The following is a 15531-nucleotide window of genomic DNA, read 5'->3' as shown; positions in this document are numbered from 1 at the left end:
GGACAATTTTGATGTGCTGAAATCCAAATATGACATTGGGTTTGCTCAATCAGGTCAACAGTTTGAGCTATGGCCACATGTACAGGTACCTTCGCTTTAGAGGTTCAAATAAATGGAGGTTCATGCCTTGAATTTTGAACAATGATGACATAACACTCAATCTACAGGTACTTACTTTTATCAATGTCTACTATTCAATTTCCGGTAAGCAAGGTTTGTAATATTTGATTAATGAGCTGTTAACAACTTGGCATTAGAACCTGACCTGGACAAGAAAAACAGATGTCATTATTTGATTCAACGATGCAAAAATGTCCTAAAACAGTCACAAAAAAAAAAAACATGGACAATTTACATTTTTGTTAGTAACCCAGTGTAATTAAGAAATTCAACAAAAATTTACAGTGAACTTTAAGTTAGAAGTATAATACAATATACTTATACAATTGCAATAATGTTATTTCAATCCATCAGATAACCTAGTTTTTTTTTTAAATGCATTCATATAAACTTTTATAAACATAACACATTAAAGATATACAGTAGCATGTATAGCATTGAACTTTCGTCTCTCTTTTATATAAAGCAGACATATGATGCCATTTTTCACAATTTAAAACTGTTCTCAGTGTCACGGTTGGTAACCAAATGGTCTTAGACTGGACCCAAAAGCAGACTGAGACGAAGGAAACAGTTGAAAGGGGATTTATTGAGGATAGCGCAGGGTCGAGACATCCAAGCCATAAGCTGGGTCCGTAGGAGCAGGGAGCATGCGGGAGACTGGAGCGTGAGTAGGTGAGTGAGCTTGGCAGTGCGGCTTGGGCCGGGAGCGTCGGAGCAGGAGACACGGGAAGGCACTGGAGGAGGAGGAAAGCAAAGAGTAAGTTCAATCTTTCTTACAAGCAGGAGGAGCAACAAGTCGGCCGGTGTACCGCATAGGAGCGAGATTACTCTGGTGCTGGAACACTGGAACTGGCAGGCTTAAGTTCAGGCTGTGATGAGCGCTGATTGAAACAGGTGCGCAGGCGAGGAGGTGATTAATGTTGGGGAGAGAGAGAACAAAGAGGAACAAAGCGCCACCCATGCTCCACAGGGCACAGATCATGACACTCAGATGTCTGAGTAACATGTTTGCTACATGTTTTTGTTCAAATACTTTAAGATCAGCAAGGATCAGGAATTACAACACACTGAACCTCCTATTTTAGCTTTGCTGAACTCAGCCTTTTTTAAAGGGGTGGTCCTGGTTTATGCAAATGAGCCACTGCTCACCCTACCTCTTCTGATGCTGGGCCAATGCAAAGTATGGCTTTCATTATTATGACAACTGGTGACAGAGCTAGGGAGTTGGGACTGGGCAAGCAGTCTCTTTTAGCCCACAGTCTAAAGATAAAATAAAGCACATAAAGACAGAATAAGAAACAATCAATGGATTGTCACTCATGGCAAAACTTTATCACTGAGCTGCTGATTTACAGTTGAAGAAGATACGCACATGTGGTGCATGCAGCAAACATAAATACTCTCCACTCCAGAGACCGAACTATTTGTATACAATCTATTAAAAGCTATTTTGTTTTGTCCTATTTAAATTTTGAAATACTTGTATAGAATGATATAGACATACACCAAGTCTGCCATTATTGTTAATGTGGACATTTTAGGGTGAGAAAAACTTTGTCCAATTGCTACTAGATTTGAACCCCGTATACGGTAACGGTACTTGCTACATTGCTAAAATGGAATTTGTATTTGAATGAGTTTTTGTCATTGCAAATAGGCATAGCATTGTTACAAAATCTATCTTACTATAAAACTCCAATACTTCAATTCCACAATGTCAGAGCTTGACCTGAGCGCTTGTGTGCGATGCAGGTCACGCCTTGAATAGATTCATGGCTCCTACAGGCTGAAATGTATGGAAGCAATAATCCTGCTTCCGACACTCCGATTTCCTTCAACCTATGTACAGTACACTTGAATCAAGTCCTCCATCTGGTGCACCTCCCACCTTTTGCATGCCCCCAACAGACCTGTGGATGCAAGGGCTCTAAATTGTCCATAGGCGTGAATGTCAGTGTGAATAGTTGTTTGTGTCCTGCGAGTTGGCTGGTGACCAGACAAAGGGATATCCTACCTCTCATCCAAGTCAGCTGGGATAGGCTCCAGTTTATCCACGACCCTAACGTGGACAAGCAGTAATGTAAATGGATGGATAGATGGATGATCATATGAAACTGTCTTGCTTCAAATGATGCTTGCTCTCCTAGTGAGTGACAGTGGAGAGGCAATGAACCCGTCGAATTTCAAATATATTTATTGAACTTAAACGTTGGGCGGCACGGTGGATGACTGGTTAGCACATCTGCCTCACAGTTCTGAGAACCAGGCTTCAAATCCGGCCCCGCCTGTGTGGAGTTTGCATGTTCTCCCCGTGCCTGTGTGGGTTTTCTCTGGGTACTCCGGTTTCCTCCCACATCCCAAAAACATGCATGGTAGGTTGATTGAAGACTCTAAATTGTCCGTAGGTGTGAATGTGAGTGTGACTGGTTGTTTGTTTATATGTGCCCTGCGATTGACTGACGACCAGTTCAGGGTGTACCCCGCCTCTCGCCCAAAGACAGCTGGGATAGGCTCCAGCATACCGACGACCCTAGTGACGACAAGCGGTGTAGAAAATGGATAGATGGATGAAAGGTGCTTGTGAAGGAATAATACCGATTGTTTTTTTTTTTTTTTTTTGGTAGTAACTGGAAGCATATGGTAAGTTTGTGAGATCATTTGAGTGTGAATGTGAATGGCTAGCTCTCTTTCTCAGTCCTGCGACTGACTGGTGATCAGTCCACCCCACCAGTCGCCTGAAGTCAGCTGGGTAAGTGGTACAGATGATGGATGGATGGATGGACATTGCTAGCGGTAATAGTTTTGTTATGTCTTGCTATTGTTTAGTCTTAATCTGTATTTTTACTCCAGAGGTCCTTCATGCCACATCATTTCTTCATATAATCGGGGAGGAATTTCTTCCATTTCATATTCTGAAAACAAAACAAAACAGAAAAAATCTAATATTTAATGCTGTCTTTTACATCAACATTTGTGCTTTTCATGCCTGACTTACATTTTTGCCCCATGTAGATTTGGGCATCTTGGTTTTCATGTCATCTAACGACTCATAAGTGTTTCCCTGGTTATCAGTGGTGTTGCTGTGGACCTGCTCATAGGTGGTGTCAGGGAAAGTGACAATTGCTGGCTTCTGCTGAATCTCAGCATACATGGTGGCTCTCCGAGGAGCTGAACTCCATTCAGGCCTTTCAGAGGTCTGGTACAGCGGGTTGGACCGAGACAGTTCCAGATAATCCCTCTGCTCCTCTGACAACAGGTTGCTCAGCCTCAAAGACTCTGTGGGGTCATGATGCGAATATGTGTGGCACGTGACCCTCTTGGCAGGAGCGTGGGATTGAGATGCTGAGTTAGTGAACGACTGACTGTTAAACTGGTTTGAGTAAGTCTCCTCTTGTCGATCTGGTTTGCTTTTGTGTAGCATTGGTACAGATTTGCTTCTGCCTTCCACAGGTGTCTGTTGGGATTGAGCCACATCGCCACCAGGATGGCTTGTGTCAGTGTTAAAATGTGAAGTCCTACTGGTTTTTAAAGTTATGTTTTCTCCAAGTCTTTCTGCTTTGTTTGTGCTCTTCTGGGCAAATGGAACACGCCTTTTTGGAACAGCAGGAGTCTGGAACAAATCATGTCAAATTCATTGCAAAATCATTGTCCAGTGTATATACCTGCAACATTTGTGAAGTCTCCATGTTATCATAAAACAATAAAAAAAAATACTGTTCTTTTGAAAGAAATGAAGATGCACGTCACACAGATGGCAATGCAATCCATCTGATGTTGAGGACTGTAGGTAGCCCTAAGTAATAATTACAAGTGTCGGTTTAGGTTTCAAGAAGTTTCAAGAAGAAAGAATATATTGTATGTAGACCCATGTAATTTGTATGTATTAAGAGTAGCAGCACTTGTAATGGTTTAAAACCAGTGTTGCCAAAGTTACCTTGAAAAAGCAACTTAGTTACCGGTACTTTACTGATTACTTGGGCTTAAAAGTAACTTCATTATTTTACTGATTACTTGATTTGAAAGTGACTAAGTCAGAAAAAAAGTAACTTTTTAGTTACTTTCAGCAGCTCCCAAGTGGCAGGAATATCACTTATCCATAGTACGAAAAAAGCATTAGCTTAACCGAACCTATTACTTGGTAATGTATGCCACACAAGTTACAGAATGATGTCATCAACATGAACCAATAACCAATAACTTAAATATGAGTATATTAAATGAACAACTTAGTGCAGACTTGACATGAAAAATACAGCACGTACATAAACATGTAAACAAGCACACCATTTTCAGTACACTTCTCTAAAGACTCTTAACAGACAGACAGATAGACAGATAGACAGATAGATAGATAGATAGATAGATAGATAGATAGGTAGGTAGATAGATAGATAGATAGATAGATAGATAGATAGATAGATAGATAGATAGATAGATAGATAGATAGATAGATAGATAGATAGATGGATGGATGGATGGATGGATGGATGGATGGATGGATGGATGCCGATTGTGGTCCATGAAGGCAACAACTGTGTGTGCACGAATGCGTGTGAGCGTGCGTGTATCTTGGGTGCACACAGACACCATTTCTCCCATCATTGTAATTTTGATGAGAAGAGCGAAAAAAGGTGACAAGATTACGCAACTCTTTAACTAGCAAAGCTGTGGATGATTGAGGAGGGGAGAAGCACTTAGTTACGTGATGTCAGCCGTGCAGCGCGTTAAAACAGTTCACAGTCCGGACTACAGGCGAAGTTGAAAGTTCTCGGTTTTTTATTGTAAATAGTATTTGAACTAAGCTTATTGTAATTGCTTCAGTGAGTCAGTCCTTATTGTATGATAATTTAGTACTGCATACTTCTGTATGAATAATTAACCCCTAATGTCATGGGTGTGTGTTCCGGTTGTTGTCTTCCCTCTGTCTCGTACACACCTGCTCCTGAGAGCATCTTCCCCACCTGTGCCTCGTTTACCCTAATTACCCCTTGCATTTAACCTCGTGTCTCATTCTTTCTGGTCGGCAATTCGTCGTACCTTGTTGTCACGTTCCGGCATTCCTTGTTTCCACGTCAGCAACTCATAGTAAGAATAGACTTTGTTTCGATTATTGACCTTGCCTCTTTGCCTCACGTTTTTTGGATACTGTTGCCTTTTCGGATTGGCTGCCTGTGTACCGACCTCTGCTTGTTTATTAAACCTCTCTTTTGTGAAACTGTCCATTTGTATTGGAGTTGTGCATTCTGGGTCCTGTTCTCTGTTCCGTTCATGACAGAACGAACTGGCCATAACATGGACCCAGCAGACTCAAGACCCGGTGCGCAAAGCCCTTCAAACGCAGGATCAACGCCTCTCAACGCAGGATGAGTAGCTTGCTACCCTCCACCTTCATCAGAGCATCAGGACACTATGATTAGACAGGTGGCTTCACAGTTTGAAGTTCTAATGAATATGGTTCAGAAGAAGGAACCAACTGGCACAACATCCGATGCTGCCACTGTACCACCGTTTCCATGTGAAGCAGTCACCATGCAGCCACCTGCCACCTCCTCTGCTGTCTGCCCACAGCTCTCTCGACCAGAGAGGTTCTCTGGAGATTCTGGGAATATTAAGCCGTTCATCACTCAGTGCAAACTCCACTATGAGCTGCAGGCAGCTGCCTTCCCCACCGAGTGGGAAAAGATTGCTTTCGTCATTTCCCACCTGGCTGGTCATGCGGAGGCGTGGGCTACTGCTGAATGGAGCCTCAATTCCGCCGCGTGTCATTGTTGGGCTTCTTTTGTCAAGACTCTGGAGCAAGTTTTTCAGTATTCCAAACCAGATCGTGAGGCAGCTCGCTCCCTTGTCACCTTACAACAAGGCAAGCACAGGGTGTCAGATTACGCGATTGAGTTTCTCATTCTAGCAGCTGAGAGTCAGTGGAACAACAGGGCACTACTCAATCCATTTTTTCAAGGACTATCCCCTGCCATCAAGGATCGTTTGGTCCTACTAGACCTGCCGACTGACTTGGACACTCTCATCGCTCTCGCTGTAAAAATCGACAAAAGGCTTTTGGATCGCAAGCTGGATGGAGATCGACAGAGGGCTGCGTCACCACGCACTTGGAGGACTAGCCTCAGTGACCAGCCAAACCAAGGCAGATCCCCTCTTGCCGGTCTCAATCCACTGGCTAGTGTCACCACGGATGATCCCTTGCAACTGGGGAGGTTCCATCTCTTCCCTGAGGAACGTCAACGCCGGCTGAGGGAAGGGCGGTGCTTCTACTGCCAGCAGTTGGGTCATTCCGTGAACAACTGTCACGTCAAGGTTGCCGGTACCGTAACAAGGGTACGGGAGTCTAAATTTCATTAAGGAAGACCCTACCCGGGTTCTTCCTAAAGTGACACTATGCTCTCCCGATCAAGCGATTCATACATCTGTATTGATTGACTCTGGGTCTGACGCAAATTTACTCAACTCCCTCCTCGTTGGACGTATGCACCTTAGAACCTTTCAAGTAAGACGCCACCGCAACACCTATGCTGCAGATGGCAGTTTTATGGCCAAGATCACTCACAGCACCCAAACACTCACATTGACATTTCCTGATTCTCACTCGGAACACATTAGTTTTCATGTTTTTGAGGTTGTTCTCTCTTTCAGAGCCAGGACACAAGGCTATGAAGGAGTATGTGGAAGAATCACTGACAGTCGGGATTATTCGCCCATCTTCATCCCCTGCGGGAGCAGGATTTTTCTTTGTGGACAAAAAGGACAAGACCCTGTGACCCTGTATCGATTACCGGGTTCTCAACGAGATAACTGTGAAAAAAAAGGTAGCCTCATCCTCTCATCTCCACCGCCATTGAGTTCCTGGAGGGAGCCAATGTTTTCACCAAACTAGACTAAAGAAATGCGTATCATCTCGTCAGGATAAGGGAGGGGGATGAATGGAAAACAGCATTCAACACACCAACGGGACAATATGAGTATTTGGTAATGCCTTTTGGACACACTAACGCTCCTGCTGTTTTCCAAAACCTTGTCAATGATGTCCTGCGTGACATGTTGAATGTGTATGTTTTTGTCGATTTGGACGATATTTATATATTCTCCCCGGAGGAGGAGACTCACATCATTCATGTCCTCTCTGTATTGCAGCGGTTACTGCAGAATGAACTTTATGTCAAAGCTGAGAAAATGTGAGTTCCACAAGGCGTCCGTTTCTTTTCTGGGTTTCGTGCTGGCTCAAGGTGAAGTCAAAATGAACCCTTGCAAAGTCGATGCCGTGATTAATTGGCCTACTCCCACGTCACGCAAAGATGTACAAAGGTTCTTAGGGTTCGCAAACTTCTGCAGAAAATTCATTAGAAATTTCAGTTCAATAGCCCCGCCTTTGCATGATCTTACCTCGCCACACAGACCCTTTGTGTGGAACCCGGTTTGTCAGTCAGCTTTACAGAAACTAAAATCAAGCTTTACCTCCACTCCCATCCTCACTTTGCCAGATCCCAAACAGCAGTTAATTGTAGAAGTTTATACGTCTGATGCCGGTATAGGAGCAGTGCTCTCCCAGAAATGTCTCAATGATGGTAAATTACATCCTTGTGCTTATCTCTCTAAAAAACTGACTCCAGCCGAGAGAAATTATGACATAGGTGACCAGTGAACTGCTAGCGAGCAAGGTGGCTTTGGTGGAGTGGAGGCACTGACTAGAGGGGACACAGACTCCGTTTTTTGTATGGACAGATCACAAGAACCTTGAGTATCTCAAATCTGATCAAGGATTAAATGCTAGTCAGGCTAGATGGGCTCTATTCTTTACGAGATTTGATTTCATGTTATCCTACAGACTTGGTTCCAAAAATGGTAAGCCAGATGCTTTGTCACGTATTTTCTGCGAAGAGAATTCTTTGTCCGACTCGAAAACTATTTTGCCCAAGTCATGTTTTATTTCTGCTTTTGTTTGGGTCGTTGGAACTGTGGTGAAAGATGCTCTGAATAATCCTCTTAGCCCTGAAGATTGCCCTGAAAATAGGCTTTATGTGGTTCCGACCTTAAGGGGAAGAGTCATCCACTGGGCTCACACTAACCGGACTGTATGTCACCTAGGCATTGACAAGACGCAATCTGTGGTCGAACAACGCTTTTGGTGGCCCAATGTTAGAAGGGACGTTATCAATTACGTCAATGCTTGCCAGGTATGTGCTGCTAACAAGCCCGCTCATAAGCGTCCTTTTGGGGAGTTACAACCCCTGCCAATACCACAATGTCCTTGGTCAGACATCTACGTAGACTTTGTGACGGGATTACCGGCCTCTAAAGGAAATACCACCATTCTCACAGTTCTTGACAGGTTTTCTAAGATGGCACACTTCATTGCACTTCCGAAACTCCCCTCAGCTAAAGACACTGCCAAGTTGATGACAAACCAGGTGTTCAGGTTTCATGGTTTCCCCAAGAATGTGGTATCTGATAGGGGCCCCCAATTCATTTCACGATTTTGGAAGGAGTTTTGCAGTCTAAGAGGTGCTACCGTCAGTCTGTCATCTGGGTTTCATCCTGAAACCAACGGACAAATCGAGAGGCTGAACCAGGACCTGGAGACTAGGCTCCAATGTCTCTCTTCACAGGAGCCACAATCCTGGTCTCAGAAACTGGTTTGGGTCGAGTTCTCTCACAATTCTCTCCCCTCTGCATCCACTGGTCTATCAGCTTTTCACATTGTGCATGGTTACCAACCATCTCTGTTTCCTGCCATAGCCCCAGAGTCCACGGTTCCAGCTGCATTGACCTTGGTGAGACGCTGCAGAAGGACCTGGGAGCGAGCCCGCCAGATGCTGCCTCGCCAAGGACGGTCCTACAAAACCGCAGCTGACCGTAGGAGGACATCGGGCCCGAACTACAAAGTGGGTCGGCGAGTTTGGCCACCATACATATTCCCCTCCGCGTGGAGTCCAGGTAGCTCCCTCCCAGGTTCGTTGGCCCCTTCCCCATCATAAAGGTCATCAACCCTGTCACCGTGAAGCTTAGGCTCCCAAGGTCGATGCAGGTCCACCCTGCATTTCACGTCAGCCTGCTCAAGCCCGCCCGGGAGTCCCCTCTGGTCCCGCCTTCCAGGCCCCCTCCGCCCCCCCGTTTCGTGGATGGGGTCCCTGTCTTGACGGTGAGGCGGCTGTTGTCGTCTCGTCGGAGGGGGTTTCATGGGTGTGTGTTCTGGTTGTTGTCTTCCCCCTGTCTTGTTCACACCTGCTCCTGAGAGCATCTTCCCCACCTGTGCCTCGTTTACCCTAATTACCCCTTGCATTTAACCTCGTGTCTCATTCTTTCTGGTCGGCAGTTCGTTGTACCTTGTTGTCACGTTCCAGCAATCCTTGTTTCCACGTCAGCGACTCATAGTAAGACTAGACCCTGTTCCGATTATTGACCTTCCCTCTTTGCCTCACGTCTTTTGGATACTGCTGCCTTTTCGGATTGCCTGCCTGTGTACCGACCTCTGCTCGTTTATTAAACCTCTCTTTTGTGAAACTGTCCCTTTGTATTGGAGTCATGCATTTTGGGTCCTGTCCTCTGTTCCGTTCATGACACCTAATGCATTGTGCGCTTAACACAGCAGTAAAACTGTATTCTTGTGTAAATAAAAAGTAACAACAACCAAATACACTTTTTACGACGGAAAATAACAAAAATAGTGTGGCGAAAGTGCAATTGTGCATTTCTTTGCACTTTTATGGTACTAACCTAACTAACTAACCCTAACCACTGTGCATTGTAGAATAAACAATCACCTCCCAATCGCTTCGTTCTGTTTATCGAATAACTAGCGGTCTGTGTGACCGTGTAATACTTTTGAATCGCTAGACTGCTCTTTGTACGAGTCACCAGCCATAAATTTGAACTTGGCGAGAAATATACATGACTCAAAAGTATCTATCATTGTTATGAAGAAGTAACTGTCGTACGACTACTGTCCTGGGAAAAAAGTAACGCGTGACTTTGTTCGTTACTCAAAATGGCAGCATTTTGGCTTTACTTTGTAACGCGTTACCGGCATCACAATTTAAAACATAAAATATTGCCTTGCATCAGTTGCCCGGGTCTGCTCGGTCTCGTTTCCTCTTCGCTTTCATTCTCAATTTGATATTTGCATTATGTTGAAAATTTAATAAATGTGAATGCACGGTGCCTCATAGAAATATAATGTGGCTTGTTACACATCTCCGTTTAGACTTGCTTTGGGTCATTTGTGCAACTGTCGAAAAACGAGCAAGAACTATGGTGGCCCTAAAGAATCAAAAAAGATACTGGATTGTTGGAGGGAAGAGGAGTTGTCCTCCTCTTCTCTCTCTAACCCATGGACAGTGTTGTACCTGAAGTAGTTCAATGAACGAATGTTGATGAACTCGTTCATATTATGGGCACGCGTGAACTGAACTTAGTTCATTTCTGCCTGATGAACGTAATTGAGAACGCGTTCATTCTGGTGTCAAAGAACGCGACATCATTTTATGTGGCCCGTGAAAGCAAATCAAAATTGCTCATTGTGTTCTGGTGTAATACCATTGAGATATTTCCAAGCATTTTTTTGTGCTGGAGCCTATCCCAGCTGACTTCGGGCGAAAGGCGGACTACACCCTGAACTGGTCGCCAGTCAGTCGCAGGGCACATATAGACACGGACAACCATTCTCACTCACATTCACACCGTCACTGAGTGGGAACTGATCCCACCCTGCCCGCACCAAAGTTAGGTGAGTGCACCACTACACCATCAGTGACCACTCAGGAATGTACAGAGGGAAAAAAAAATAACAAAGAACTATGAACTAGTTAATTTTTGGAATGGTGAACTGAACTTTTAATTACCCGTCCCAAGACAGCCCAGTGCTACAGGTCCTTGGATTACATTTGTAGCGGAGATGCGCGCCGCAACTTTGAGGCTCACAGCACGCTGCCCTGCTGTGAGACGGCGACTATGACAGGGCCTGGTGTACGTCAAGTGGACCTTAACCTAATTAGCAGCTTCCCATCAAATCTTGATTCCTGTCTTCAAAAGACCCCTTCCCGGACCAAATGGTTGGGGAAGACCATGTGGTTAATATTCACCCATGCGTGTGAGGCGCCACCCACTGGTGTCGAGAGGAACTGCAAGCAGAACTTGTGGACGTGACTTTGATGTTTGTTAACGGAAGATAAAATGTCAGTTTTTATATCTTGCAAACTCTGTAAAAAATATTCCAAATGTATGCCTTGGTGTCTGTGTCCCCATATTCACTTTGACAGGTCCTCTGCATGATTTTGAAAGCTGTTCATGATTTGAAATCAAACAGTACGAAATGTTGTATTGAACAATAAGCAACCCATCTGCCACGACCAAAGTTTTAATAATGATTCTATGCGCGAGAGTACAAAGTTGGGAGTGTTTTAGATTGATATTATTTTAAAAACCCCATTTACTCCAATTTGCAGACAAGATTCAAGCTTGTGGGCGTGGTCTCCTCCAAGTCGCCACTCCCTCTTCCTTCGCCCTGCCCCTGGGGTATTTAACTCTAAACTCACACCTTTCTCAGTGAGTTGAGTGAAGTTGAGTTTGAGGCTTCTTTTTCCTTTTCCTCGTACCTATACTGGCAGGTGCCACCATGTCCGCGAACGCCCACCGCAACCAAGCCGGCGGCATTTTCGATCGAAGAAGTCGACCATGCGGCTCCGATCGCTTTCCCTAGCCACAATCTGTTGGCGGGATCTCAACGAGCAGCAGCTGGGATCCCTGACGGATCCCGCAAGCCTCTGAGGGCCAGAGTTCTGCTCGCCACCAAGTTAACCGGCAGGGAAGTTATGAGCGCACCCCAAACGGGACAACAACTTTCCTTTCCTATTTCTTTTTATTTTTGTGCATGTTTTTTCTTCAACCGAACCTCCTTCGTTTCCGCCTCAGGTCCGGACGAAGACCACCCCAAAGACCAGCTGATCTGCGTTCTTGAGTCGACACTGCAATCCTTACTATGATGTATAACATCAGTGCGTAACAATTGTGGGGAAATTACTAGCTACATATGAAATCCCAACTTTGCCTTCTCTCGCTCTGACTCACCGCTTTAAACGCTCACACGCTCATTTAGTTTAGCCCAGCGACCACACACGATGTCCTCTTTTCCATTTTCGTACGCCTTATTTTCTCCCTTTCGTTTACCCTTAGTGTTATTTTCTTGCTGTAGTTTGTAGTTGTGTGTTTCATTAAATATACCATAAAATTCCACATCGTGGTCGTATTCTGTGTGCGTTCTGAATTTAAGTAAACCTCTGTAACCTAGGACTCAAAATGTCGTAGAGTGTAGCGACCTTCCGATCATGAGACTGATTTAAAAAGGTTTGTCGTCATTTCGCAAGTTAAACTTGAAACATTTGACGTGGTGCCCTTTTCGGGACATTAGTTTGATTTTAACAATCAAACTTTACGATAAACCGGAAGTAACGCAAACGTCGCTCCCGGCTTATTACTTTATCCTAAATTAATTACAATTCTTATTTTATTCATAATCGCTACACATTCATAAATACTTGACTCACCCACTACACAACTGGCAGAAAATGAATCTTCCACTTGCAATCAGAAGTTTGTTTGTGATTAGCATTTTAGAGTGTACATGTAATAGCTAGGCTAAACAAATCTCGGCAGGAAATGATTGTCAGTTGTGCCTGTTTCTTACCTGTGAGAGGGACATGGAGTCTACAGACAGTGTTGCAGCCAGGTTTTTGTTTCTGGATTTAGGTGGCAGTGCAGGTGGCTGAACTGTGGTGCGCACATCACCAGTTTGTTCCAGAATCAAAGGATTGTTTCCAGCACTACTCTTAATATTCCGGTCGCACAGGCTCCGCAGAGCATGGACACTTACTCCTGTTTTCCCGTTGCTGTTGTAATTCACCACATCATACAGCTCACCTGTGTTTGGCTGGAAACAACAACCCCCGTTAATGAATTTCCTCTTTACTGCTACTTTCAAACACATGTTCCATAAACTAAAGTCAGATTGAAATGTGAGTTTTTTTGTATACAAAAGTCAGTGTCGGTATTTTGCAGTTTCCAGAGTTGGCAATTTGGATTGCAAACATTTAACATTATCCTGTCTTCTTAGTTGAAATGTGTCTCTCCTTTTAATTCATGCTTGCAATATAATCCTGCAGTGGTATAGTTCACAACCACAATTTATCAGGGGACAAAACTAATAGTAATCATTCTAAAGCCTTGTAAACAAGCTTCAGTCTACTTGTAGCTTACAGCAGTAATAGCTCACATGGCAGATGAGGGTTGAAGTTGCCCTCAAACACCTCACCTCATAACAGCTGGTTGTCAGGTACTCTCCAAAAGGCTGGATTGGGTTGACTTTGAAATGTTCTATCAGCTCAGTGATACAGCAGTAGGTGTGACAGTCACCTGATATGACGAAAAGTCCTTCTTGGCTTTGAGATATAACAAAATGGCGGCACCTGTCAAGGCCCCTGTAGAGGAAATGCACAATTCATTGTTTTTGGGAAAGAAAAAAAAAAGCTATATTCATTAATAATATTCATCGTTTTCTAGATGAATGAACAAAGAAATCACATGAGAAAATATTTGTGAAAGTCTAAGTGGAAGCTTTTATAACTGCAAAAGTGGAACCAACTCCATATAAATTCCTATAGGCCTATAAAATCGATGGTTGAAGTGGTTTGTGGTGTTCTAATTGTATTGAGCTGTATATTACACTTCAGCTAAGCTCACTTAATTCTCTCTATATGTTTATGTGCATAATGGTACCTCCATCTTCTATTTCTTACTTGTAGGAAAGGATGTAGCCGATGGCTTTATCACTGAGGCGAATGAGAAAAGAGCCCAGAGCTTTATCTCTTAGGAGATCTTCTGCATGCCTGTGACAGGGAGGCAAACAACAAACACCACAAGCAACTGAGTTGGGTAATATTTCAATTGCGTTAATAATTTCACTGCAATACTGCAAAACTTACAGCTTCTCTTCAATTGCTCAGGTAGCTTTATGGGTGAGCGTTTAAGAGTTTGTTTGTTTATTTTTTTTTTCAATTCTGCTTTGTACTGTAAATAGAAAATTAAGATGTGTCAGGGTTTTGAATTTAACCCGACAATGGGCTACACTGAAAGGCTCGATTTATTAAGATTTTGAACATGCCCAAAATGCCCCAATGACAGTACCAAATAAATGCATTTTATTTTTTTGTTTTGTTTTAATAGCATGATGCATCAAGGGAATAGACACGCTCAGGGGATACACCCTTTTGAATGTTTTCACACAAAATGAAGAGTTGATTGGTTACCCCGTGGTTCCTCTTGATAATCTGTACACATGTCCACCATTAGTGTGTGAATGTGAGAATAATGTAATGTACTCAAGCCACCCAGCGTATATTCATTTTTACTGTACTGTATTTGTTTATGTAGCAAAATATGCACAGTCATTGCACTACGGCCGGCCTGAATTGATTCAAATACCATGCAGCAGGTCTGACACCATTACATCATAATTATAATATTGTACAGTATTGGTTTTAATTTTAACATAGTTAAATTCCTTCACACAGCCAGATTTACAGTATATCGAACAATATGTCCAATATGGACTTGCTATGGAGGAAATTTGTTGATCTAGTGTAAGTAAACATGCCAATATTATGCAGCACAGGAACATAAAAGATGACAACTCTCAAGTAAATACAAATAACTCATAGAACAGAATTACTGCATCTAATGTTTATCCCAATAAAAAAGGCGCATGCTTTCTGTGTTATCAGTTGAGAGATACAGTTGTGATCTCATAAGAGAAGAGATTTGGGATATGTCATGATCACATACATATATACAGATGAAACTTTCTATTTTAGTAAAGTAGTATGTCTCCTTATCTACCAGAACAAATAAAGCCAAAAGAAATGCACATTTTGTCCATCATGAAAGGGGGGAAATAGAACACTCTGTCACTCTATTTCATGCTTTAAAAGGTAATCATTGTTTTTTTTTTGTTTCTTACTCTCTTCGAGTTAAGCCTTGAAACCAGCTAGGAAAATATCCATTTTGCAGAATGCGCTGCGCCTGTGTCCCAACGAACCACCGGAGCACCAGCTCCTTCAGGCCCCCCTCAGATGATTCCAGATGCAGATCAACACATGGCTGTGTCTCCATCCCGTTTTTCATGAAAGCAACACACAGAGCTCTAATCCTGAATGAATGCCCCCTGTCTGGATCATCTCTCAAAAGGAAGGGCAGGTGCTCATTTGACTATAAAACACCTCTCTCTTGTGACCAATGATAATGTTTTGAATTTATCATCACTTTATCACTCCGCTGACTTTCACTGGCTATCCGTGTTCCGTGTCGCTCATTCAATGCAATGTGACCAGCACGTACAGTACGTTACTAAAT

The 15531-nt window shown here is 43.4% G+C and overlaps 1 protein-coding gene across 1 annotated transcript; it reads right to left on the bottom strand.

The window, feature by feature from the left end:
• Positions 1-2990: 2990 nt before the first annotated feature.
• Positions 2991-15291, bottom strand: sh2d7 (SH2 domain containing 7). Its single transcript, XM_061670999.1, has 6 exons — positions 15140-15291; positions 13920-14009; positions 13436-13601; positions 12812-13054; positions 3119-3733; positions 2991-3035 (listed from the first exon to the last, which is right to left on the bottom strand). Exons 1-6 carry the CDS (start codon positions 15289-15291, stop codon positions 2991-2993), a joined length of 1311 nt encoding a protein of 436 aa, XP_061526983.1.
• Between the last annotated feature and the right edge of the window lie 240 nt (positions 15292-15531).

Source organism: Phycodurus eques, chromosome 2 (assembly GCF_024500275.1).
Source record: "Phycodurus eques isolate BA_2022a chromosome 2, UOR_Pequ_1.1, whole genome shotgun sequence".
Classification (NCBI taxonomy): Eukaryota; Metazoa; Chordata; class Actinopteri; order Syngnathiformes; family Syngnathidae; genus Phycodurus; species Phycodurus eques.
The sequence above is the reverse complement of the archived record's forward strand: the minus strand, read 5'-3'. Positions and strand labels throughout refer to the sequence as shown.